This window comes from Grampus griseus (genome assembly GCF_964374135.1).
Source record: "Grampus griseus genome assembly, chromosome: 11".
Lineage (NCBI taxonomy): Eukaryota > Metazoa > Chordata > Mammalia > Artiodactyla > Delphinidae > Grampus > Grampus griseus.
The window spans coordinates 45262911-45287369 of record NC_139005.1 but is presented as its reverse complement, the minus strand read 5'-3'; the positions used below and the strand labels follow the sequence as shown (position 1 = coordinate 45287369).

Here is a 24459-nt window from a genome sequence, read left to right as displayed (position 1 = left end):
ATTTTGAGTGTGTGCATGCTGTGAATATATATTACAGCAAAACTTAAATAATATCTTAAACAAGACAGAAGTGTATTTTTCTGTCACACTTAGGAAATCCAGAGGGAGCCAGTGCAGTCCAGGGTTGGTCTAGTCAAGGACTCAGGTTTCTTCTGTTGCCCCACTGTCTATGGTTTTCAATCCTACTATCACCTCACAGTCTCAGATGGCTGCTGAAGTGCCAGCCTTTACTTCTACATTCAGGCCAGCAAGAATTAGGGATGACAGAGATAAACCCACGCACATATGGTCACCTTATCTTTGATAAAGGAGGCAAGAATATACAGTGGAGAAAAGACAGCCTCTTCAATAAGTGGTGCTGGGAAAACTGGACAGGTACATGTAAAAGTATGAAATTAGAACACTCCCTAACACCATACACAAAAATAAACTCAAAATGGATTAAAGACCTAAATGTAAGGCCAGACACTATCAAACTCTTAGAGGAAAACATAGGCAGAGCACTCTATGACATAAATCACAGCAAGATCCTTTTTGACCCACCTCCTAGAGAAATGGAAATAAAAACAAAAATAAACAAATGGAACCTAATGAAACTTAAAAGCTTTTGCACAGCAAAGGAAACCATAAACAAGACCAAAAGACAACCCTCAGAATGGGAGAAAATATTTGCAAATGAAGTAGCTGACAAAGGATTAATCTCCAAATCTTACAAGCAGCTCATACAGCTCAATATCAAAAAAACAAACCAATCCAAAAATGGGCAGAAGACCTAAATAGACATTTCTCCAAAGAAGGTATACAGATTGCCAACAAACACATGAAAAGATGCTCAACATCACTAATCATTAGAGAAATGCAAATCAAAACTACAATGAGGGGCTTCCCTGGTGGCACAATGGTTGAGAGTCCGCCTGCCGATGCAGGGGACACGGGTTCGTGCCCCAGTCCGGGAAGATCCCACATGCCGCGGAGCGGCTAGGCCCGTGAGCCATGGCCGCTGTGCATTCAGAGCCTGTGCTTCGCAACGGGAGAGGCCACAACAGTGAGAGGCCCGCGTACCTCAAAAAAAAACTGCAATGAGATATCATCTCACACCAGTCAGAATGGCCATCATCAAAAATCTAGAAACAATAAATGCTGGAGAGGGTGTGGAGAAAAGGGAACACTCTTGCACTGTTGTTAGGAATGTAAATTGATACAGCCACTATGGAAAACAGTATGGAGGTTCCTTAAAAAACTAAAAATAGAACTGCCATATGACCCAGCAATCCCGCTACTGGGCATATACCCTGAGAAAAACCATAATTCAAAAAGAGTCACGTACCAAAATGTTCATTGCAGCTCTATTTATAATAGCCAGGACATGGAAGCAACCTAAGTGTCCATCAACAGATGAATGGATAAAGAAGATGTGGCACATATATACAATGGAATATTACTCAGCCATAAAAAGAAACGAAATTGAGTTATTTGTAGTGAGGTGGATGGACCTAGAGTCTGTCATACAGAGTGAAGTAAGTCAGAAAGAGAAAAACAGATACTGTATGCTAACACATATATATAGAATCTAAGGGAAAAAAAGGTCATGAAGAACCTAGGGGCAAGACGAGAATAAAGACACAGACCTCCTAGAGAATGGACTTGAGGATATGCGGAGGGGGAAGGGTAAGCTGTGACAAAGTGAGAGAGTGGCATGGGCATATATACACTACAAAACGTAAAATAGATAGCTAGTGGGAAGCAGCCGCATAGCACAGGGAGATCAGCTCTGTGCTTTGTGACCACCTAGAGGGGTGGGATAGGGAGGGTGGGAGGGAGGGAGACGCAAGAGGGAAGAGATATGGGAACATATGTATATGTATAACTGATTCACTTTGTTATAAAGCAGAAACTAACACACGATTGTAAAGCAATTATACTCCAATAAAGATGTTAAAAAAAAAAAGAATTAGGGATGAGTAAAGAAGGACCATTCACTTCCATTAAGGATACTTCATAGAAGTTGTATTTACTACTTGTATTAGTTTCCTAGGGCCGCTGTAACAAAATACCACAAACTGGATGGCGTAAACAACAGAAATTTATTTTCTCACAGTTCTGGAGGCTAGAAGTCTCAAGATCAAGATGTCAGCAGATTTGGATTTTCCTGAAGTCTCTCTTCTGGATTTTCAAATGGCCTCCTTTTTACTGTGTCCTCACGTGGTCTTTTCTCTGTGCCTACACACCTCTGGTGTCTCTTTGTGTGTCTCAATTTCCTCTTCTTATAGGGATACCAGCCAGATTAGGCCTTGTTTTAATTTAATCACCTCTTTAAAGGCCCTATCTCCAAATACAGTCAGATTCTGAGGTATTGGGCGGGGGTGGGGGGTCGGGGTTGTGTGGTGTTAGGGCTTCAACATATGAATTTTGAGGGGACATAATCCAACCTACAACAATACTTCTTTCTCCTTACATCCCATGGACTAGAACCTAGTCACACACTCATTTTTAGCTATAATGGAGGTTGGGATACGTGAAGCATTTTTATAGGCAGCCATGTGCCCAACTGAAAATCAGTAGTTGGGCACTTCCTTAGCAGTCCAGTGGTAAAGAATCCACCTTACAATGCAACGGACACAGGTTCGATCCCTGGTCAGGAAACTAAGATCCCACATGCCGCGGGGCAGCTAAGCCCACGTGCCACAACTACTGAGCTCGCGTGTCTCAACTAGAGAGCCTGCATGCCGCAAACTACACAGCCCACGTGCTCTGGAGCCTGCACACCACAACTAGAGAAAACCCACACGTTGCAACTAGACAGAAGCCCACGCACCGCATGCTTCAATGAAGATCCAGCGTGCTGCAACTAAGACCCAATGCAGCCAAAAATAAATAAAATAAATAAATAAAAAAATTTTTTTAAATCAGTAGTTGTATTGAGGAAGAGGTGATTGGCTATTGGGGAATAAATAGCAGGCTCTCCTTTGCAGCAGAGGCTTAAGGAGTAATGATTCTTAAAGTTTTTCCAATTCCTTCATGTGAAATTAAATTGTTCTTATTTCTCTGGCCGAACTCACATTCAATTTTATTTTATTTTATTTATTTTTTATATTTATTTAATTTTTGGCTGCATTGGATCTCCACTGCTGCACGTGAGTTTTCTCTAGTTGCTGAGAGCGGAGCCTACTCTTTGTTTTGGTGCGCTGGCTTCTCATTGTGGTGGCTTCTCTTGTTGCGGAGCATGGTTTCTAGGTGCGTGGGCTTCAGTAGTTGTGGTACATGGGCTCAGTAGTTGTGGCTCGCGGGCTCTAGAGCACAGGCTCAGTAGCTGTGGCGCACGGGCTTACTTGCTCTGCGGCATGTGGGATCTTCCTGGACCAGGGCTTGAACCTGTGTCCCCTGCACTGGCAGGCGGATTCTTAACCACTGTGCCACCAGGGAAGCCCCTCACATTCAATTTTAGATTTTGAAAGATTCTTTTAATACTAAATTGTTGGCTTAGATGTCCTTTCCACCTAATAGGTGGTAACATTCATCTCTAAGTTCATCACAGTAGGGCAATACAGACTTAGTTGCATGGTGTTTAAGTTAAGCAATAGAAGGCATCTTGAAATGCCATGAACAGTAGATAAATTGTGATTTTTTTTTTTCTTTCCCAGAATGTCTTGTCTGGGTTTAGTTAGGAGCAGTTTTGCCAGGGCGTGGGAAAGGACAGTGTGAACTTTCAAGGTCTTTTCCATCCCTAAGATTCTGTGATATTTTCTACATAGTGGCATTACTATGATAAAGCTAAATAAAATAGAAGCAGCAGAGGTGCTCCATTGTTTGAGCACTGCTGCTTTTTGTCTGAAAGAGGAGGAAATATGATTTGTTCCGTTTCGCTCAAGGAAGTAAAATGGGCATTTTGGGCCAAGAATGTAGAGAAGCCGTTAGAAACTGAAGCGAAACCCAACCAACACTTCAGTCCATCGATCAAAGCACCTGTAGTTCTCATTTCAGGGCAAGTACAACTATCACAGATATTGAACAAAGAGAGTACATGTCCAGAACATTTTAATCTTGTTTCTCTGTTTACTTTGCCTAAGGAATTGCTCTGGACATCAGCCAACTCCTGTGGCCTCCCTTACACACCAGTGAATCCTTTTGCATTTATAGAGCAGAATGATTTTCTCATGCTTCCCTGATTTTAGAAAATTGGCATAATTGTTATTATTGTTGTTGTTATTTTTATTGGCCTAGTACTAGTGAAACCTATGACATTTGACTTCTGAAATCCTTAAAGGACTTGGTGACTGTCACATAACTATAGCTTTACATGTTCCATAAGTACTTTATACTCTATTCCCCCACATTCTGCTTTCTCTCTCTGAAGAGAAGGGAGTGTTGGACCCATATCTCTCATAACTCAGTAGGGCCTTCTTTCTTGTCCTTCTCCCAAGGGCGGTTGAACCAGTTTTCCTTTTCAGGTATGCAGTTATCATACTCTTTTTGTTTTTCATCATTTGGGCACTGTAGTGAAAAGAACATGGGATTTTGGAATCAAGAAGACCTGGGTTTGAATTCTGGCTTCTTATACAGACTGTATGGCCCTGAACAATATATTTCATTTATAAATAAAATGGTGATATTTTATACCTTGAGAAGATCAAATAAGATATTTTCTATAAACTATAAAAAATTTTAAGTCATGAGAGGTGACCCAGATTGAGGGGAAAGATGGGAGAGTTTACAAGCCCCCAAATATGTCCCCCACTGACACTCTCTGAAGAGAGGCCTTGCATCTAGGCACTCCTCCCATACCTTACTTCACATCCCAGAACACTCCTGAATGTCTACCTTGGGATACCTAGAACTTTGGCTTTGGGATCAGACACAGGCTGGAATCTTGCCTTTGCCCCTCGTAACTTGGGAAAGTTATTTAATTCCTCTGAGCTTTGGCTTCTTCATCTTAGAAATGCCCTAACAAAGAGTTTTGTTAGGATTAAAGTAAAGTATAGAAACAATAAGCAAAGTCATAGAAAGAATGTAGACTTTGGCATCAGCACTAGAGTTTGGGTCTGATTTTGTCATTTAGTATGACAGTAGTTAAGGAATTTGCCCAAGGTCAGCAGACCTTGGGTAAATGCCTTAACTACTCTTGGCGGTATGAGTGGAAGTGCATAAAGCACCAAGTTCATAATTGCACTCAATAAACATTAATGGTTTTTCCTTTTCTCCTGACTCTAGTGTCAAAGAGTGTATAAATAGGCTAGCCATCATGGGCATCTAGACAGTTTTGTTTTGTTTTTAACCTACCATTTTAACCCTATGAATGTTTTGTCCCCAATGTTTTGACTACTAAGGGCATTATTTTCGCTCTCTGTGTTTAAATAACATACCATAAAATGCACAAATCTTAAGCATTCAGCTAATAAGTTTTGACAATTATATACACCCATGTAACCATTACCTCTAACAAGATGGAATATTTCCATCACTCCTAAAGAATCCCTTATGTCTCTTTCCAGTCAGTGTTTTACCCCCAAACCTTTCTGATTTAAACCACTGTAGGGTAGTTTTGCCTGTTCTTGAATTTCATATAAATGGACTTATATAGTATGTATTTTTGGGGAAGGAGATGCACTTTCTTCTACTTACTATATAGTTTTGAGATCCATCATGTTTTTGTGTATGTCAGTATACACCCAGCAAAGTCCCCTCATGTCTCATGGGTGATGATTGAATCACTTGCTTCTTCTCAAACGAGTCACAAAAAAGAATTACCATGATTGATCCACCTTCTAGGGCTCAGGGATAGGGTCACCTTCCCTGATCATGTGTCCTCAGAGGAAAGCAAACACCAAAAGTTCATTTTTTTAATTGTTGAATAGTATTCTATTATATGAATATACCACAATTTGTTTATACATTCTCCTGAACCCCTAGATTCTAAATATTTTTTCAGTATGAGTATCAACTGGGAGTAATTTATTCTTGATATATGAATGAGAAAAGGACTGGAAAGTTTACAGGGATTTTGCCACAGGGTATGTCAGAATTTTTAGCCTCTAGCTATTTTGTTCTTTCTTAATTCTCTCTACTTGGCCATGGATTAAAAGGGAGAAAATGAAACTGCCCTTCTTTCTCTGAGTGTCCCCTATATAATATATTCTTTTTGGCACAATGCCTAGAAGGTTGTTTATAGAGTTGATGGAAGGATATATAATCTCACTGTGCTCTGGAAGGTACTTACCTCAGCAGTCAAAAAATTTATGGGGAATATGCAGTATTCTTCCTGAAAAAATTGCCAAATCTTGGCTCCCAATCATCCTCCTCTGTATCATCCTATTTCCTCACTCCCTCTCCTTGCCCTCGACTTCTGACAGTCCCCTCTGTGCAGCTTGAGCCACTGAGTGTCCTCAGGAGACACTCTGCCTTAAAATTGTGCTATTTGCCTGGGTGAAATGTACAACGTACACAGATAGGTTGCAGGGAAGCACACACCTAGGCTCTCCTGGGAGCTTAATGTCTTGCTTTGTTCTAGTCAAGTTATATATGAAATAGTTCCTTTCTCCATTGAATAAGCCATTCACAGTGGAAATTACTTCTCTGCCTTTTAACCCTTGTCTACTGGCTTTATTCTTCCTCTTTAAAGCTTTTTCTTTCTTTCTTTCTTTTTCCTGCTAATAAATTATCTTGTCCCTTGGCTGCAACTTTTGCTTTTGTTTCGGCCCAGAAAAAATTGTTTCCAGAAATCCTTATGCCCCAAGAGAAAGGAGAGCCTTCTGTATAGGATTATGGAAATGAGTGTAAAGGTTATTTTGGAGAACAAAAGAGACCCTCAGCTCAAGAAATACAGTTTTGAGCTTGGTGTATCTTCTGATGGATCTTAACTCTAGAGTTAAAACTCTGACCCCTCATTACTATCTTACTCTCTCTGATCCACCCTTCTCCATGTGTTGGCAGGTTGTTGCAGTCCAGGCATCATCTGCACAAAAGACAAACCTTCAGCAGAAGATAACCATTTTTCTAGTGGCTTTTTTTTCTTTTTTTAATACAGTGAGAAGCCTTTCTTTAAAGCCACCCACCTAGCAAAATCCTCTCATGTCTCACTGGTGATGGTTGAGTCACTTGTCCCTTCCTAACCCAGACACAAAAAGGAAACAGAATTACCACGAATAGTCTAGCTAATTAAGATCCACCTCCTAGGGACTTCCCTGTGGTCCAGTGGTTAAGAATCCGTCTTCCAATGCAGGGAACGCAGGTTCGATCCCTGGTTGGGGAACTAAGATCCCACATGCCACAGGGCAACTAAGCCCGTGTGCCGCAACTACTGAGCCCGTGTGCTCTGGAGCCTGCACGCCACAACTAGAGAGCCTGTATGCCACAACTACTGAGCCCGCATGCTCTGGAGCCCACGTGCCACAACTGGAGAGCCCACATGCTGCAACTACTGAGCCTGTGCACTTTGGAGCTGGCACGCCACAACTGGAGAGCCTGCTCACTGCAACTACTGAGCCCGCGTGCTCTAGAGCCTGAGCGCCACAACTAGAGAGAAGCCTGTGTGCCACAACGAAGAGCCCGCCAGCGCAACAAAAGATTCCACATGCCGCAACGAAGATCCCACGTGTCGCAACTAAGACCCAACACAACCAAATAAAATTAAAAAAAGAAGAAAGATCCACTTCCTAGGGCTTAGGGGTAGGATTACCTTCCCTGATCATGTGTCCTCAGAGGAAGGCAAACACCAAAAGGAAATCTGGGCTAGATTGAGTGTGGGAGAAAGGGGAGATTTGGATAGGTAGCCAGTATAGTGTCTACCGTACCCTTTCTCTGCTGCTTCCTTTTTCCTCAGAGTACAAGTTACTTTGGGGACTTCCCTGGTGGTGCAGTGGTTAAGAATCTGCCAGTGCAGGGGACACGGGTTCGATCCCTAGTCTGGGAAGCTCCTACATGCTGCAGAGCAACTAAGCCCATGTGCCACAACTACTGAGCCTGCACTCTAGAGGCCACGAGCCACAACTACTGAGCCCGTGTGCCACAACTACTGAAGCCCGCGCATCTAGAGCCCGTGCTCCGCAACAAGAGAAGCCACCACAATGAGACGCCCGTGCACCACAACAAAGAGTAGCCCCCACTCACCACAACTAGATGAAGCCCGTGCAGAGCAACGAAGACCCAACGCAGCCAAAAAAATAATTAATTAATTAATTTTTAAAAAAGGAATTGCTTTGTTTTACACACCTCTATAAGAGGCCAGTAGTCTCAGTGGAAATGACTGTCAAAATTGTTTAAAGTGTTTGCATTAATAACTGTTTTATGGACGTCTTAAACAATCTAAAGTTCAAGTTTTCCTGTTTCCCAGTGAACAAAGGAAACCATGTGGCTCCCTACAACTTAAGTTGGAATGCGTGACCATATTCCACAGGTGGCTATTATGAAAGACCGTTTTTTGGTTTAGTTGGGTTTTTTCATTAGTGCTTTGACTGAGTAACAGTGCTTGGACACCGTGAAGTTAGTCCAGGTGTCCAGATGGTTGAGCCTTTTCTGCCTTATATGTAAAGAGGAGCTGCAAAGTTATCATTCTGATTGACAAATATACCTATTTGGTAATTGAGGCCCATCCTGGAAAAAGAAACAACCAGCTGCTTTATATTTGTCCCTATCACCACCTTTTTTTTTTCCAGTTTTATTGAAATATAATTGATATATAGCTCTGTATAAGTTTAAGGTGTACTGCTTAATGACTTAACATACATGTACTATGAAATGATTACCACAATAAGTTTAGTTAGTATCCGTTTCCTCATAGGTTTCCTTCTGGGGTGATGAAAATGTACTGGGACTACATAGAGGTGATGGTTACACAACACTGAATGTACTAAATGCCCTGAATTGTTCACTTTAAAATGGTTAACTTTATGTTGTATGAATTTTAAAAATTCAATTAAATTTCAGGCCAAAAAAAATTTTATTTTCTTATGAGAACTTTTAGGATGTACTCTCTTATTAACTTTTAAATATACCATACAGTTAACTATAGTCATCAGGTTGTACATTACCTCTCCAGTACTTATTTATCTTATAACCAGAAGTTTGTACCTTTTGACCACCTTTATCCAGTTCCCTCATTCCCCACCTCTCACCTTTTCTTTCTGACAGAGTAATCTTTTTAAAGTTATTTAAGCCTGAAAAAGAGAAATATTGAAGATCTGTCATGTGGTAAAAGAAGTAAACTTAATCTTGTTTGACTCTAAGGCAGATTTAGGATCAAGATTGAAACAGTTCATAGCTTTTTATAGGGAGAAACTATATAACAGTTAAGACTGTTTATGAAATAGTGAGTTGATCCTGTCCCAGGAGTTTTCTAGGAGAAAGAAAGTTCCTCTCAGGAACTTACACAAAGGGACTCTTCTTTGGGGAGGATGGGGAAGATTGCATGAGGCTGTATCTAAGAACCCTTCCAATTCTGATCTTTATTGATGTTTCCCAGCTAAGAGATAATAGAGAAGGCATGTGCTGAGTTTTACTGTATTTCAAACTGAAGAGAATGGAGCCTTGATTTACCCATGGGGGGAAAAAACATATATGTGTATATGCAGTTCCCACATACAGCCAATGATCTGTAGCTCTGTAGGGACTTCCCTGGTGGCGCAGTGGTTAAGAACCCGCCTGCCAGTGCAGGGGACACAGGTTCAACCCCTGGTCCGGGAAGATCCCACATGCTGCAGAGCAGCTAAGCCCATGCGCCACAACTGCGAGCCTGCACTCTAGGGCCCGCAAGCCACAACTACTGAGCCCGCACGCCACAACTGAGCCCATGTGCAGCAACTACTGAAGCCCGCGCACTCTAGGACCCGCGTACCACAACTGCTGAGCCCGCATGCTGCAACCACTGTAGCCCACACGCCTAGAGCCCGTGCTCCATAACAAGAGAAGCCACTGCAATGAGAAGCCCGTGCACCGCAACGAAGAGTAGCCCCTGCTCACCACAACTAGAGAAAGCCCACGTGCAGCAACGAAGACCCGACGCAGCCAAAAATAAATTAAAAAATAATAAAAATAAAAAACGTAAGCTCTGTAGGTTGTAACTTTTTTTATAGAAGCCTCCAGGTCCTGAATCAATTAATTAAAAAATAAAATATCAGCCATTTTCTATTGTAGTCAGTTTCTTCCAGTATTTCTCATCTTTATTTTATTATTTATTTGTTTGTTTGTTTACTTATTTATTTTTGGCTGCGTTGGGTCTTCATTGCTGTGTGCGGGCTTTCTCTAGTTGCAGTGAGCAGGGCTACTCTTCGTTGTGGTGCACGGGCTCTAGGTGCACGGGCTTCAGTAGTTGTGGCATGCAGGCTCAGTAGTTGTGGCGCACGGGCTCTAGAGCACAGGCTCAGTAGTTGTGGCACACGGGCATAGTTGCTCCACGGCATGTGGGATCTTCCTGGACCCCACGGTTCGAACCCGTGTCCCCTGCATTGGCAGGCGGATTCTTAACCACTGCGCCACCAGGGAAGTCACATACAGCTGAATTTAAAGATAAGAAATAGGGACCTCCCTGGTGGCGCAGTGGTTAAGAATCCGCCTGCCAATGCAGGGGACACGGGTTCGAACCGTGGGGTCCAGGAAGATCCCACATGCCGTGGAGCAACTATGCCCGTGTGCCACAACTACTGAGCCTGTGCTCTAGAGCCCGTGTGCCACAACTACTGAGCCTGCATGCCACAACTACTGAAGCCCGCATGCCCTAGGGCCCACCTCCTGCAACTACTGAGACCATGTGCTGCAACCACTGAAGCCCGCATGCTCTAGGGCCCTCATGCCACAACTACTGAGCCTGCATGCTGCAGCTGCTGAAGCCTGTGCGTCTAGAGCCCGTGCTCCACAACAAGAGAAGCCACTGCAATGAGAAGCCCGTGCACTGCAATGAAGAGTAATCCCCGCTTGCTGCAACTAGAGAAACCCTGTGCGCAGCAATGGAGACCCAACACAGCCAATCAATCAATCAATCAATAAAAAGAATTTAAATTCAGCTGTATGACTATGATTGTATGAATGACTCTAGCCTTTTAAACTTAAGTCTCCAGGCAGCTTCTCAGTAGCCACCAAAAGGTGAACAAAGCAATAATCTTTGCAGACTAACTTATGCCAGGATGAGATTACGCATGCTTCTTAAGAGCCGTCTGGGTCTTATCCTTGAAACTGATTGAAAGGAGGAAAAAATGTCTGGCATGACAATTTTCTTGAAGCATTGCTGTTTGTTTAGCTTGGTTTCTAGAGTCACATGGAATAGACAGGACATATGGGAAGGTTTCCAGTCTTATCTTTTTAAAGAAAGGAAAGAAATATTTAGGATTCAAGTACAGTCAGTAATCCATGAAAGAGAAACCTCTATTATAAACCATTGGTGGAGCTAAGCATTTTTGACTTCAACAGTTGTTGAGGACATGAATCTCTGTATAGAGCATCAATTTCTGTTACTGAATGGGTGCTTGGATTACTGTATTGACCTCACTACAGGATTTCCCAGGTAGAGATAGCAAGTGATAAAGAGCTACCACCCCTGCACTACAAATCTCTGCATCTTTGGGAGGCAGTAAAGTGACTGAACCCAAATAGTGAATAGCAAAGCAAAGATTCTCTCTTCCTCCAGGGAGAGACCCAGTCTTTCCGAAGGACAGATGACTACAAAACTCTCTTCTTGCCTTTTCAGCTTGCTTAAGATAAAGGAAAGAATTTAAGATTCTATAAGCATTGTCTGATTTTGCTGCTTTTTGATGGAGGAGATACTTGAAGTTGGTAACAGTGTTGTGGTTTGTGGCAGCTGTGGAAGTTCTCCTTGGGAAAGGAGAGTGATCCTCTCTGGTACTGAATAGAGCTTTATATCTTCTTTCTGGAGAGAGTCTAGTGAGATAACTCTGTGGAGTGCTCAAGCTGAAGATGTGAGCAGATTTCTGTAGGGAACAAGGGAGGGCAAATAAAGTGCCAAGGGGACTTAAACTACATTGCTTTAGAACTGAATCCTGGTGACTCTCAAGATAATTATGCTGAGTAAAAGAATCCATATACTGTATGATGTAAAATTCTAGAAAATGGAGACTAATCTGTAGCGACAGTGGTTGGCTGGGGGTGGTGGCAAAGGGGAGGAAGGGCTTTTAAAGGAGCAGGAGGAAACTTTTGGAGGTCATGAATGTGCTCACGATCTTGATTGTGATGATGTTTCACAGGTGTATGTGTGTTTCATAATTCATCAAATTGTATATATATATATATTTTTGGCCGCGCCACGTGGCTTACAGGATCTTAGTTCCCTGACCAGGAATTGAACCTGGGCCATTGGCAATGAAAGCGCCAAGGGAGTCCTAACCACTGGACTGCTGGAGAATTCCTAGTGCATTTTAAATATATGCAGTTTCTGTCAATTTTACCTCAGTAAAGCTTTTTTTTTTTCTTTAAAGAAATGAAATTAATCTAGGGGTAACATTTATCAAAGGACCCTATACTGGGTTACAGGAAGGCTATTTCAGGCTTCTGTATGAAATACAAGTCTTACAGGTGTGTTAAGTTTAGATACACAGCTCCTGTTTAATGCATTTCATGTTTCTTTAGGAGTCCATAGAGGCTGCTGTATTCTATTGAAGAAGATGTCTAACAGTAACACTACTCAAGAGACTCTGGAAATAATGAAAGAATCGGAAAAAAAACTGGTGGAAGAATCTGTAAACAAAAACAAGTTTATATCTAAGACTCCAAGCAAGGAAGAAATTGAGAAAGAGAGTGAAGATACCAGTTTGCGTCAGGAGACACAGGTAAGGATTAGAAGTGCATCATATGCGCACTCTTTATAGCAAAATAGAAACGTCATTAGAGGTGGCTTTGGAAATCTATAGGAAGCCAGTCACTTACACAAACATTTGATTCTCCCTAAAAACCCAACTTCAGCTCTCAAGAAATATCTCCTTCCCTTTTTGTCAGAGTCCACAATGAAGTCTAAAGAAAACAGAATGAAATCCCTAATCTGTTAGGACCTGAATAACACTGGTTCTTGCTACATTTTGATATTTTTTAACTATCAAAAAACAAACTATATACAAACACATATTTGACAAGTCATAATATGGCTTATACAATAAACCATATTTTTAATTAAAAATTTTTTTTTTATTTTTGGCTGCGTTGGGTCTTCATTGCTGCGCATGGGCATCCTCTAGTTGCAGAGAGCAGAGGCTATTCTTCGTTGCGGTGTGCGGACTTCTCATTGCGGTGGCTTCTCTTGCGGAGCATGGACTCTAGGCGCGCAGGCTTCAGTAGTGGTGGCACATGGGCTTAGTTGCTCCCACGGCCTGTGGGATCTTCCTGGACCAGGGCTCGAACCCTTGTTCGCTGCATTGGCAGGCAGATTCTTAACCGTTGCGCCACCTGGGAAATCCCTACAATAAACTCTTAAAACTAGAGCTGCCTGGCTTTACACACAGTTTTAAATTCATATCCTGGTTGTGTTAAAGCAGTCAGCATTTTCTGGGCAGAAATAGTCTCTGAACTTGCCACTTGGTAAATGTGAGTGAGAGGAATTTTATTCTTTGGTTGCCTATTGTTTTCCATCCGAATTCATACTACAGTGCAGATATGATGGCAGTAGATGGCCAGCCGAGCTTTTTCCAGGGCTCCTCTTTGGTACCCAGCCAGACTCTGGGCCTCCTCTAGCTTACCTGTTCCAGTTCTCTTCCCTGTGGTCACTACTAGTTTCCTCTGTTACCCAAGCCCAAATTATATAAATCCTTTCCTTCTTGCCCAGGGGTGAGACTGGTCTTTATTATATGCTTAGGAGATAGACTGTTAATTGTAGTAAGTTAGTTTAAAGAGCAGTAGCAATGACATTTTGGAGGGTCTAGAAACTTGAAGCAGGATTTCTCTTGACAACCCAATTCACCTAGGCCTTGTCTTACGTAAAGATTAAGACAGCAACAACATAAAGGGATGAATTAAAATCAGATAACTCTCTGAAGTATTTTGTTCTCTAGCTGCCTGCTTTTCTACTATATTTCCACTTACAATTTGCCAGATCTCTGTCATGGCTGCTTTTCTTTCCATTATCTTTTGCATGTGAATTGTCATTCCCAGCCCATCCTTCCAGAGTTTATGGAGACAGTCTGCCACTGTTCCAGCTATACTTCTAGCTTCCACTGATCCCAATAATGAATTTTAAATCCTCAGGACAAATAAGTGTTGAATGTTTAATTATGTGCTGTCATGTTACATGGAAGATAATAATTAAATGAACTTTTTGGTCCAAGTTACTCTATTCTCAGGAGACAATTTTAAGTGGTGTTCTGAACTCCTGTTGTGTGTTCTCCTTGAAGATAGGTAGAAAAGAAAGGGTGACTATAGGTTTTATATGCCTTATGGATACTCACTTGGTTTAAGAATGTCTTCACCTAGATATACAGATAGATTGTGTGGGAGGCTGGGTGGGGAACCTGCCTCCCCTCAGACTCCTTTTGTTGCTGCTGGAGCAGGTGGAGTTGCTGCTGCCATCTACTGGAACTCCTGCTCCTTTTACAAAGTCTTGGCCACCCTACAGAAGCCCTCTCCCCTCTACTAGTGTTCCCCTTCAACAGCACTAAAAATTCTGCTCTTTCTCTTACCTTCCCCCCAACTCACACCTGGTAAGTCTCCACAAGAATCTTACTGACTCTGTCAAGAGAGTGCCTTTTACGAATTGGAGCTGGAAAGTTTGAGGAAAGGGGACTTTCATTACTCGTACTGTGTGAGACATATTCTTGGAATCAGCAATTGGAACTCAGAACATCTTTGGCATGGAAACAGTGCTATAAAGGGCAGGTTCTGAGATTCAGTTTAGAATGGGCAAGTCCTGACTTAACACATACTGAACTTAGGTGGGTCCTTTAAATAACCTAGCCGGGCTTTCTGCCTTTATACTTGTAATCCCCTCTGATTCAGCTACCATACTGCTTTAGAAAGATGGCTGTGAAATAAAGATCTGATTGTGTTAATTCTCTCCAGAGTTTCTGTGTGTCTCCTTGCCCTAGGCTAAGTCCCAGATTTGTCAGCATGGCATATTGTGACCTAGCCCTTGCCTGCCATCCATCCACCTCTGGAATCCTATGCTCCAGCATTAACTGATTCGCTGGCCCCTGAAAAGTTTGGAGAAAGCATGCTTTTACACATGTTTTCTCTGCCTAGAATGCCCTCCGTGGTATTCTTTCCCTGGCCTCCTCCAGGTCAGTTTAGGCTCATCATTTGTACCTCCAGGGCCCAACACAGTTCCTTGCAGGCACTCAATATTTGTGAACATGTGAATTTGTGAATTCCTAGGTTTGAGTTAGACACTTGTGCTCCTCTAGCACTCCATGAGTACCTCTGTAATGCACTTAATGTCCTGTATTGTAATTGTCTATTTGTCTGTCTTCTCCAACAGGATTATGAGTTCCTTTTTGACAAGGTTTGTGTCTTTTATCTCTGTATCCTCCAGTAGTTAGCATGGTGCCTGATACATATTAGGCTTTCAGTATGTGTTTGACTATTTAATGAAAATTATGCATTCTGAGAAATAAGCAGATTTATACATTGTTTGTAGGGTTATAAATTTGTATAACTTCTTTGAAGGGCAATTTAGCAATACTTTATAAAATTTTTAAATATAAAATTTTTAAATGGACTATACCATATTTGTAGATATACTCAATGATATGGTCATTGAAGCATTATTTATACTAACAGAGATCAGAAACATCCTAAATGGTGCAGTTTAAGGGACTGGTAAAATAAGTTATGGTATGGCCACACGATGGAATACCATGTAGCCATTAAGAAAAATAGTGTCTCTTCTATGGAGGTATCCTTGAAAAAAGTTTAAAAGTAAGGTTTAGGGCAGTGTGTACAATATCCGTCTATTTGGTTTAAAAAAAAGTGTGTGTACACATGTACAATAATCTTATAGATGCATAAAAGATCTCTTGTAAAAGATTACAAGAAATTCAGTACTAGTTGATCCTTTAGGAGAGATCCAGGTAGCTGGGGGACAGATGTGAAAGGAGACTTACTATTCTGCATACCTTCATTATAACTCTTGAATGTTTGTGTCATATGTATGTTATAACTTATTTGAAAAAAATAGTGACAAATACTGCTTCATATTCCTGGACTATGATTCTTCCTTTATTATAACAGATCTTGCCACTGACCAGATTCACCATCATTTCTCACTTTTTCCATCCACATTTCCGGTTCTCCATTTTGCATTGTAGCAGTGTTGTTTGGTAACTAGTGAAGAGGACAAAGGAAAGAAAGCCTCACCTACCCAGGACCATGCTGGTACTCTGCCTCCATCTGTTTCCCCTCCTCCACCCACCAGCCTCAGTTTTTTCCACACCTCAGTGGCAGTGAGTTCCATTCCAAACATCTTAGAAGCCCTAAGTGTCACCCAGCCTCTTCCCGAAAGTCCTCATTTTGACTTCTCAGCTATGCGAAACCTTACCAATTAATTAGTCATTCTTTCCCTCATCCCACCTCAGGCCCTCATTCTTCATCTTCCTCAGCTTCTATCCTGCTCTTTACTCGCTCTCCTTACCTCCCTTTGCTCTGGAGGTCTTATCCACATCTTCCATGCTCCCTTCTTTTTATCCTGTCCCATCTTATATCCATGACCCAGACAGGCTATAAGAGCCTGCACCAGGAGCTTAGAACTGGGAGAATTCTCATATTCAGGGAGGTAGGCAGTTGGCAATAAGAGCCTTCATTCCATTTCTGCAGCCACAGGGACAGGTCTTTTGAGTATCTCAAGTTAGAACTCTCAATGTGTTGTCCTATAAAGGTGTTATTTTAAGTGATGGTTAGGAGCCATATTTCACACCCACTGTGGGCTAAATAGGCTCCTGTTAGCAAGCTTGGGAAAAAAACACTCTGTTGTGCTATGGTAGTGACATTTCCAGAAGCATCCTAATCAGGAGAGGATTCCCTGGTTTATCCAAAAGTAATTTTTATCAATCTGTGAAATAGGCCAACCAGTCAATGTCTTTCTATTCTTTATCTTCATGGTGAGTGGTGGTTTGTCTGTAGGTGGCCTGTGGTCCCTTCCATGTCACAGCTGCTAGAGTTGTAGCATAGGGGACAACCACAACAACTGGGTCTCATCATAGTTTGGCTATTATAATGGTTTTAAAGTTAGTGCTTTTTCTCTGTAAACTTGTATTGCTTTTAACTTAAGTGTTTATTTCCCCCACCTTTAATATTTTCTAATCCCCTTCTAACAGAGGCGGACATCCAACCACGGTCATGCCAGGAAAAGAGCCAAGGTGAGAGCCCTTCCTCTATAGCTTCTTTTCTAGTGTTATTAGTAGAACATTGCACAAATGGACTTATCACTAATAACTAGTTTATTTGGATTATATATAGGCAAAGTTTGCCTGTCCCTTGTACCCTGATTGTGAACATGCATACACACACGCACAAACATGCACGCACATATACATATGTCCTATTGGAATATCTGGCTTTATTTTTCTCCATTATCTTTAGTTCAGTCACAGTCTATTTCTGATACCTGAAAGGATACCCAGCCAGAGCCTCCCACAAACAAAGCCTGAGCACACTGGTACTGGTTCTGCTGTAATGCCAGTTTCTCTGCTCATCTCTGGCTCTCTTATTTTGCCTCCCAGCAGTTTTGGGGTTTTTCGCCATGTGAATTTTCTTTAAGATAAATCCTCTACCATTAGTAAAATGATTCAACATTTTTGGACATCCTAAAAATACAGGCTTTGTTTTGTTTCGTTTTGTTTTGTTTTGATTCACTTTTTAGGTTGGGGCAAAGAGGAAGATTTTGTTTTTAATCATTGTATGATAAAATTAGTACATCACAGATTATTTTAAGCAGTGTTATCAGGTAGGACTATAGGTGTTAGTGTGTGATAGCTTTTTAATTTTAATTAGGGAACAGTAAAATATTAAACTTTTCTTACATTGGGAAGAATTGTACATCGAAGTAATAATTAAGGGTGTCCACCCCTTTCCCCTTGAAAAATAATGGCAGAATTTGGGAATGTCCCAGCCAGTATGTGGCTTGGGTTTGAAGAAGACTATGATGTATGATAAATTGGCTCTGTGGCTTGCCTTACATGGCCTAATCCACAGTGATGGGCTTGACAGTAAAGTTTAAAACAGAGGGTGTTCAGGATTTCCATGACGGTCCAGTGGTTAAGACTCCACTCAACGCAGGGGGTGCAGGTTCGATTCCTGGTCAGAGAACTAGGATCCCGCATGCTGCGGGGCACGGCCAAAAAGAAAAAAAACAGAGGGTGTTCTCTGCTACTTCACTTCCCCCCAAACCTTAGAAATAAGTAAGACAGTTATTATCGTTATTATTTCCATTTTACAGAGGAGGAAGCTTGAGCTTATAGAGTTTGAGTGAGTTTGACAGAGGACATTTATTAGAAAGCGGCAAAACTAGGCTTGAAGTCAGTTCTTCAGACTTGCAAATTCTTTTCACTATACTGTGCTACCTGGACCACACATACCATGTTTTGTGCTTTTGTATTTACTGTAAACTTTGATTTTATTTTAAGAACTCTCAATAAATGTTTATAGGTAGATTTCTAATGAGTCACTATAATTTTTGACTTTGGAGATACCTAGGAGAGCAGTGATTTATAAAGTGGAATTCAGATCTTTTGGGGATTCTCCAGCCAGCATAAGTAAACCAAGTGGATTAGTTGTCACATTGAATCCCAAATGTTAGAAAGTTTTCTTTCTTTCTACTTTTTTCTTAGACACTTCTTTCCATACCCTTGCCACCTCAGGTTTAGAGTCACTTAGCATTTATCGTCTACTTTATACTAGGCACTATTTATGATACATATGTTTACATGCCTTATATAATCTAATTCTCACACCAACCCCTTAAACATTTTTATCCCGCTTTTATTGAGGACCAAAAAGAGACCCAGAGAGGTCAAGTAATTTGCTCAATATCTCATACCTCAAACCAGGAGTTGAAGCTAGGACTTCTGGTTCTTAAATCCAGTCTTTCTACTAAGCTCTGCTGCTGTGTATTCTCAGTAAACTTCTGAGTGTGATATTGGAGCACTGAGCTAGAGAGAGAGGAGAGCTAAGCAAAGTGGTTTTCCTATCATCTGTCCAAAGTAGTTGTTTTGTTTTTATATATCTACTGTTGTGAGCAAGAGAATTATCTTTCAAGTGAATCAGGAATGAATGAGTAGGACCTGTTTGAAGGGGAAAAAAAAAAAAAAACCCTATTTATGGAAGAAGCAACTAACAGAGCAAAAGAGAATGCCCTTTATTCAGCCAAAAGCTTTCCCAGTGTCCACCAAGGGAATATGTATGTGTATTTATTTTTTTCAGTCTAATTCCAAGCTGAAGTTGGTGCGCAGCCTTGCAGTGTGTGAGGAGTCTTCTGCCCCGTTTGCTGACGGGCCACTAGAAACCCAGGTAGGTCCTTTATAAGAGTAAGTGTAGCTTTGAGTTTGGCAGTTGTTTGCTAAACTGGTGTAGCATCCACGGCATCAACATTAGGCTTGGAAATCAGGGTAGAGGAGCTTCAAAACAGGCTGCTGCAGTAAAATAAGGGCATGGGTGAGAGCATGAAGTATAGGTCTTCACACCTGGACCACCCAGGATGATGCAGACCCACACCTTTCCCTCTGGTGGTTAGAACCATTTCCATTCCAATTCTTATGGCAGGAACAGCAAGCATAACTTGAGCTTTCCATACAGTAGGCTGTGATTGTTGACAGAAAAAGCTTAGCCTCTACCCTTTTGGTAGAACAAAAGCTAAAACAATTTAATTAACAAAATATTCTCTTTCGTAAGAGAATGCTGCCACCCTAAGATTTGCCTTCTTTGAGATTTCAAAGGGCTGCAGGAGAGTTGTTTTCCCCTTTGATTATATTTCTCTTTCCCCTTGTCCAAGGATATAATTCAGTTGCACATCAGCTGCCCCTCTGACAAGGAGGAAGAAAAGTCCACAAAGGATGTCTCTGAAAAGGAAGACAAGGACAAAAACAAAGAAAAGGTCCCAAGGAAGATGCTGTCTAGAGGTGAAGACTTTCCCCCTTTCTCATCTCTCCTGGGTCCTGGCTCTGCAGTGCCTTTTCCTTCCATCTTCCCACTGACCTTATCGGCCCAACAGTTCCTAGTGTCCTGCTGACTTCATCGTTGTTTGGGGAGGTGCCTAACTAAGTTACTTTCTTTGCTGCTTTATCCAGCCCTGCCTTAAGGGCTGACAGAGAGCTATTCCATTAACACTGGGCTACCCATAGGGGAGGACATTGTAATCAATTCTGATTTTATTTTTGCTCTGGAATAAATAGTGATGGATCATCACTGGTAGCAGATTCTCTAGATAATATTTATATTTTGGTTTGGGGATGCTTGGAGTGATTTTTTTTTAATAATGTAAATTTGCATGTAATTATTAAGCCCTCTTTGGATTTAAATTCTTGGGCTGGTAGCCAAAAGACATGGTCCATAAAAATGATAATTAAGGGAATTCCCTGGCGGTCCAGTGGTTAGGGCTCAACGCTTTCACTTCTGGGGACCCAGGTTTGATCCCTGGTCGGGGAACTAGGATCCCACAAGCCGTGCGGTACGGCCCCCCCTCAAATTTTTTTTTGTTTTCTTTTTTGCGGTACACGGGCCTCTCAGTGTTGTGGCCTCTCCCGTTGCGGAGCACAGGCTCCGGACGTGCAGGCCCAGCGGCCATGGCTCACGAGCCCAGCCGCTCCGCGGCATGTGGGATCTTCCCGGACCGGGGCACGAACCCGTGTCCCCTGCATCGGCAGGCGGACTCTCAACCACTGCGCCACCAGGGAAGCCCCCCCTAAAAAATTTTAATGATAATTAAGAGGAAAAAGGCAATCTTAGGATTAAAATTTTATAAATAAATATAAATAATCATATAAATAATCAACATTTGATTGTTGATTCTTTATATGATTCTTTATATGATGCTGAGATTCTGGAAAATTCAGCCCTGTTTGTCCGTACCTAGAATTTATTTTCCTTAACTAGAATAAAACCTTTGTTTGTGTCTGGACATTCAATAAATACTTATTGATGGCAAGGTGGCTTTTCAATGTAATACGAATGTAACACTGTGACCCAGATTCCACCTTATATCACTGTCATGGGGAATTTTGAGGGGCTGGCAAATCAAGGTCATTCTGATTTTTAAGCTAAAAATCCTGAAGTCTGATTCTCCTTTCCTGTTCTCATGTCTCCTGATCAGGTTGTGGGCTTCTGCTTGGGGTTAGAGATCATGCAAGACAGTTTCATTTATTTTTAATTTATTTCACTGTGGTGTTCTAGACTCCAGTCAAGAATATACGGACTCCACTGGAATAGACCTACATGAATTTCTTGTAAATACACTGAAAAAGAACCCAAGGTAATAACATGATTTGATGGAAGGGGGAAAGGGGCCAGGACCAGCAGAATACCCAAGAGGCCAAATAGCTTCTCAGAATTTTTCCATTATTAGAATCCAGGATGCCTAGCCCCTGACACACCATTTCTCTCCAGAGTAGTTTTATATTCTGTTGGAGATTCAGAATACCCTCATATTGAGGTTCCTGCTTCCAGAAGAGTTGAGAAAAATTATTTGGAAGAAGAATGCAGACAAAGAAATATGAAGGCTTGAGAATACAATTAAAAAGCACAGAAGAAAAAATAATTGATTTGTACCAAAGCTAAATCATACTTGTTTAAAAATTCTATAAATAACCAGATGGAGTATAGAACAATGATTAGATTTATAAGTATAAAGTATGTGTTTATAGGAATATGACTGGCAACAGAATTAGGTTTCTGACAAGGAAAATAAAGTACATTATTAGGAGGCTTGATTGTTTTTCTTTTTTAAAGTAACATAAGACAGGGCAGTGAGGCTCAGCAGCCTTTGCATTTTTGATCCACTCTCGGGGTTTGGATCTATCCGTCCCTTCAGCTTGTATAGTGAGCAGGCTGTGTTTTCAATCCTTGCTTTCAATGTCTATGGGAGGGCTGCCTTTTGTTTTGTTTTGTTTTAATCTTTTTTAAACAGGGACAGAATGATGCTGCTAAAATTAGAACAGGAGATTCTGGACTTTATTAATGACAACAAGTAAGTTACTTGAATGAAATACACATTAGAGGTGGGAGGGGTACTGGAAAGAAATTCAGGTAAAATTTTAGGATATCCCTCTTTCATCGTTCCCTTAAAAGTCTGAATTTGGAAGTAATAACTCACTGGGAACCAAAAGGAGTTGGGGAGAAGTAATCAGAATGGATCAAAAAGTGTATGTGTGGAAACTAAATGAAGTTTTTAAGTTATTGCTTAGACTTGAGTTGAAAAAAATTTAGCAGCTAGCCCTTATCCCATATTTCACTATTCTTAAGTTTTTCCCTTTTTTCTTTGTAGAATATCATCTAGGTGGGTGAGACCTAGGGCTTATTGCATAAGGAGTAGTCTTAATGAGGATAGTGGGTCAGAGGGATCTACAAAATACTGTAGATAAAGTTGAGAGAACCTTTTTGGTTACCATCTTTGGTTACCATCATCTTCCTTATAATAATGTCTCTTTCTCCTAAGAAATTCCCCACTTTCAACACTTGTAAGAAAAATTACAATTGGCTGTTATTGCTGTTACTTGTCCTTATTTCACTTTTTCCCCCTGGGTTTCCCTGCAGCAACCAGTTCAAGAAGTTCCCTCAGATGACCTCATATCACCGGATGCTATTACATCGGGTAGCTGCCTATTTTGGGATGGACCACAATGTTGACCAAACTGGAAAAGCTGTCATCATCAACAAAACCAGTAACACAAGAATGTAAGGGAGGAAACCACAGATTGGGAAGACTTTCCTGGGATAGCCTCTGGGATGGAAGAGGAAGGTGTAGGATCAAGATTTCTCTTTCTGGAGAGGGGACAGTGGAGGGAGGGTGGGTTATATTATCAATTTCTACTCTTTGTGAGGCCTTGGAAATAGATGCTAGAGGCACTAGTGTTTTGTGAAGACTGGCTCTGGCCTCTCTTCACCTTTAGTGATAGGACAGGTAAAATTTTGGAAGAAGATAAGTTATAGATGTATAAAGAACAGTCCCAGAGGATTTCTTTAAAACTTTCATGTGACTTTTTGGATCCCTGACTTCAGAAATCCCCTGGGTGGGGGTTGTAGAATTTAAGAGAACTATACTAGGAGGTCTGCTTCCTGACAAGAGTCTTTCTTCCCTTCCTTCCACATTTTTCTCCCAATCCCAGCCCTGAACAGAGATTCTCAGAACATATAAAGGATGAGAAGAATACAGAATTTCAGCAGAGATTCATTCTCAAGAGAGATGATGCCAGTATGGACCGAGATGATAACCAGGTGAAGAATGGAAAGGGTTGGGTCTATACAGAGAGATTGCAGTAAGAGAAACTGGGAGGGGAGAAGAATTTTTGTGGGATGGAGAAAACTCGTAATATCTCAGTGTGGAAAAAAGTGTTGAGCTATACTGAGTTGGCTTTGGCTTAATGTTGAGGACTAACTGCACTTGTTGAGCTAAATGCCACCCTCTTAGCCCCAGAGAGACATGGTGCTGAGGTTTGCTGGGTTTTCTCATTTGGCCTGGAACTCCCTGGTTCTGCCACTGACTTCTAACTCCACTTCATTTTGGGACAAAGCAAGGTCCCTCCCTGCTTCAGCCTTGATTCAGCTGATGGCTCCCTTCTTTTTTTCTTTAATAGTTCTGGATTTCTTTGGGAACCACCCAAAGCTACTTTATCCCAGTTCCACTCTTCCTATCTCAGGGCTAGCCTTGAACTTGCAAAATTGTTATCTAATTTACCCACTTGTAAAGGTGTTTCTGATCCCTTTCTGCAAACTCCTTATTCTTTTCCCAACTTCTTCCACCAAGGTGAGTGAGTTAATTTGGCTTTTGATGCTGGGAACCTCAGGCAGGTTTTTGATCCACTCCTGTGGGAATAAGAAGTGAAAAGTCTGCCCCATCCCTTCATTTATGGGCCTGGCTTTTGCCCTGGTTTCTAGCCCATCCTTCAGATAGTGATGTTTGGGGGTTAGTTTTCCTAGCTTCATGGGGTTAAGATCCAGCCTGCTTCTGCTTAGCCTCCAAAGGAGGTTAGGTAGAGAACCAGGATTAAGGTTTAAAGAATATGGTTGGGTAAAGCCAATATTTAGTCTTGCTAATTAATAATAACTATAATAATATCTTACCTCTAGAGTCAAAATTAGTTTTCTCTGGATATTGTATGGTCTTGAGACCAGGACTTTTCCTGCTTGCTACTTGAGTATTTGAGGGAGTCCTTTTGAGAAAAGTGCCATTATCTATCGTGGACAAACATGCTGGGTCAGATTGGAAACAATGAAACATACAAAAAGACAAATAAAATTTAAAAAACAAGAAAGAGCCTTTCCATCCTGATGCCCTTCTCTCCATTTTCCCAAAACCCTTTTTCTGTGGATCAGGAATTATTCAGGCCTAGAGGC

At 41.4% G+C, this 24459-nt stretch overlaps 1 protein-coding gene across 21 annotated transcripts in view; it reads left to right on the top strand.

Moving 5' to 3' along the window:
* R3HDM2 (R3H domain containing 2) overlaps window positions 1-24459 on the top strand; it is a 148338-nt gene that overhangs the window by 90858 nt on the left and 33021 nt on the right. For 10 of the 21 annotated variants that reach the window (XM_082665727.1, XM_082665721.1, XM_082665737.1 and 7 more), the window contains 9 exons: window positions 12568-12767; window positions 15398-15421; window positions 17232-17273; window positions 19336-19422; window positions 19904-20030; window positions 21301-21379; window positions 22034-22093; window positions 22660-22800; window positions 23232-23340. In XM_082665727.1, coding sequence (XP_082521853.1) covers window positions 12603-12767; window positions 15398-15421; window positions 17232-17273; window positions 19336-19422; window positions 19904-20030; window positions 21301-21379; window positions 22034-22093; window positions 22660-22800; window positions 23232-23340 — 834 coding nt within the window. In that variant the 5' untranslated portion in view covers window positions 12568-12602. The remainder of the gene's footprint in view (window positions 1-12567; window positions 12768-15397; window positions 15422-17231; window positions 17274-19335; window positions 19423-19903; window positions 20031-21300; window positions 21380-22033; window positions 22094-22659; window positions 22801-23231; window positions 23341-24459) is intronic. The other 11 variants (XM_082665729.1, XM_082665723.1, XM_082665726.1 and 8 more) reach the window with 3 other exon arrangements.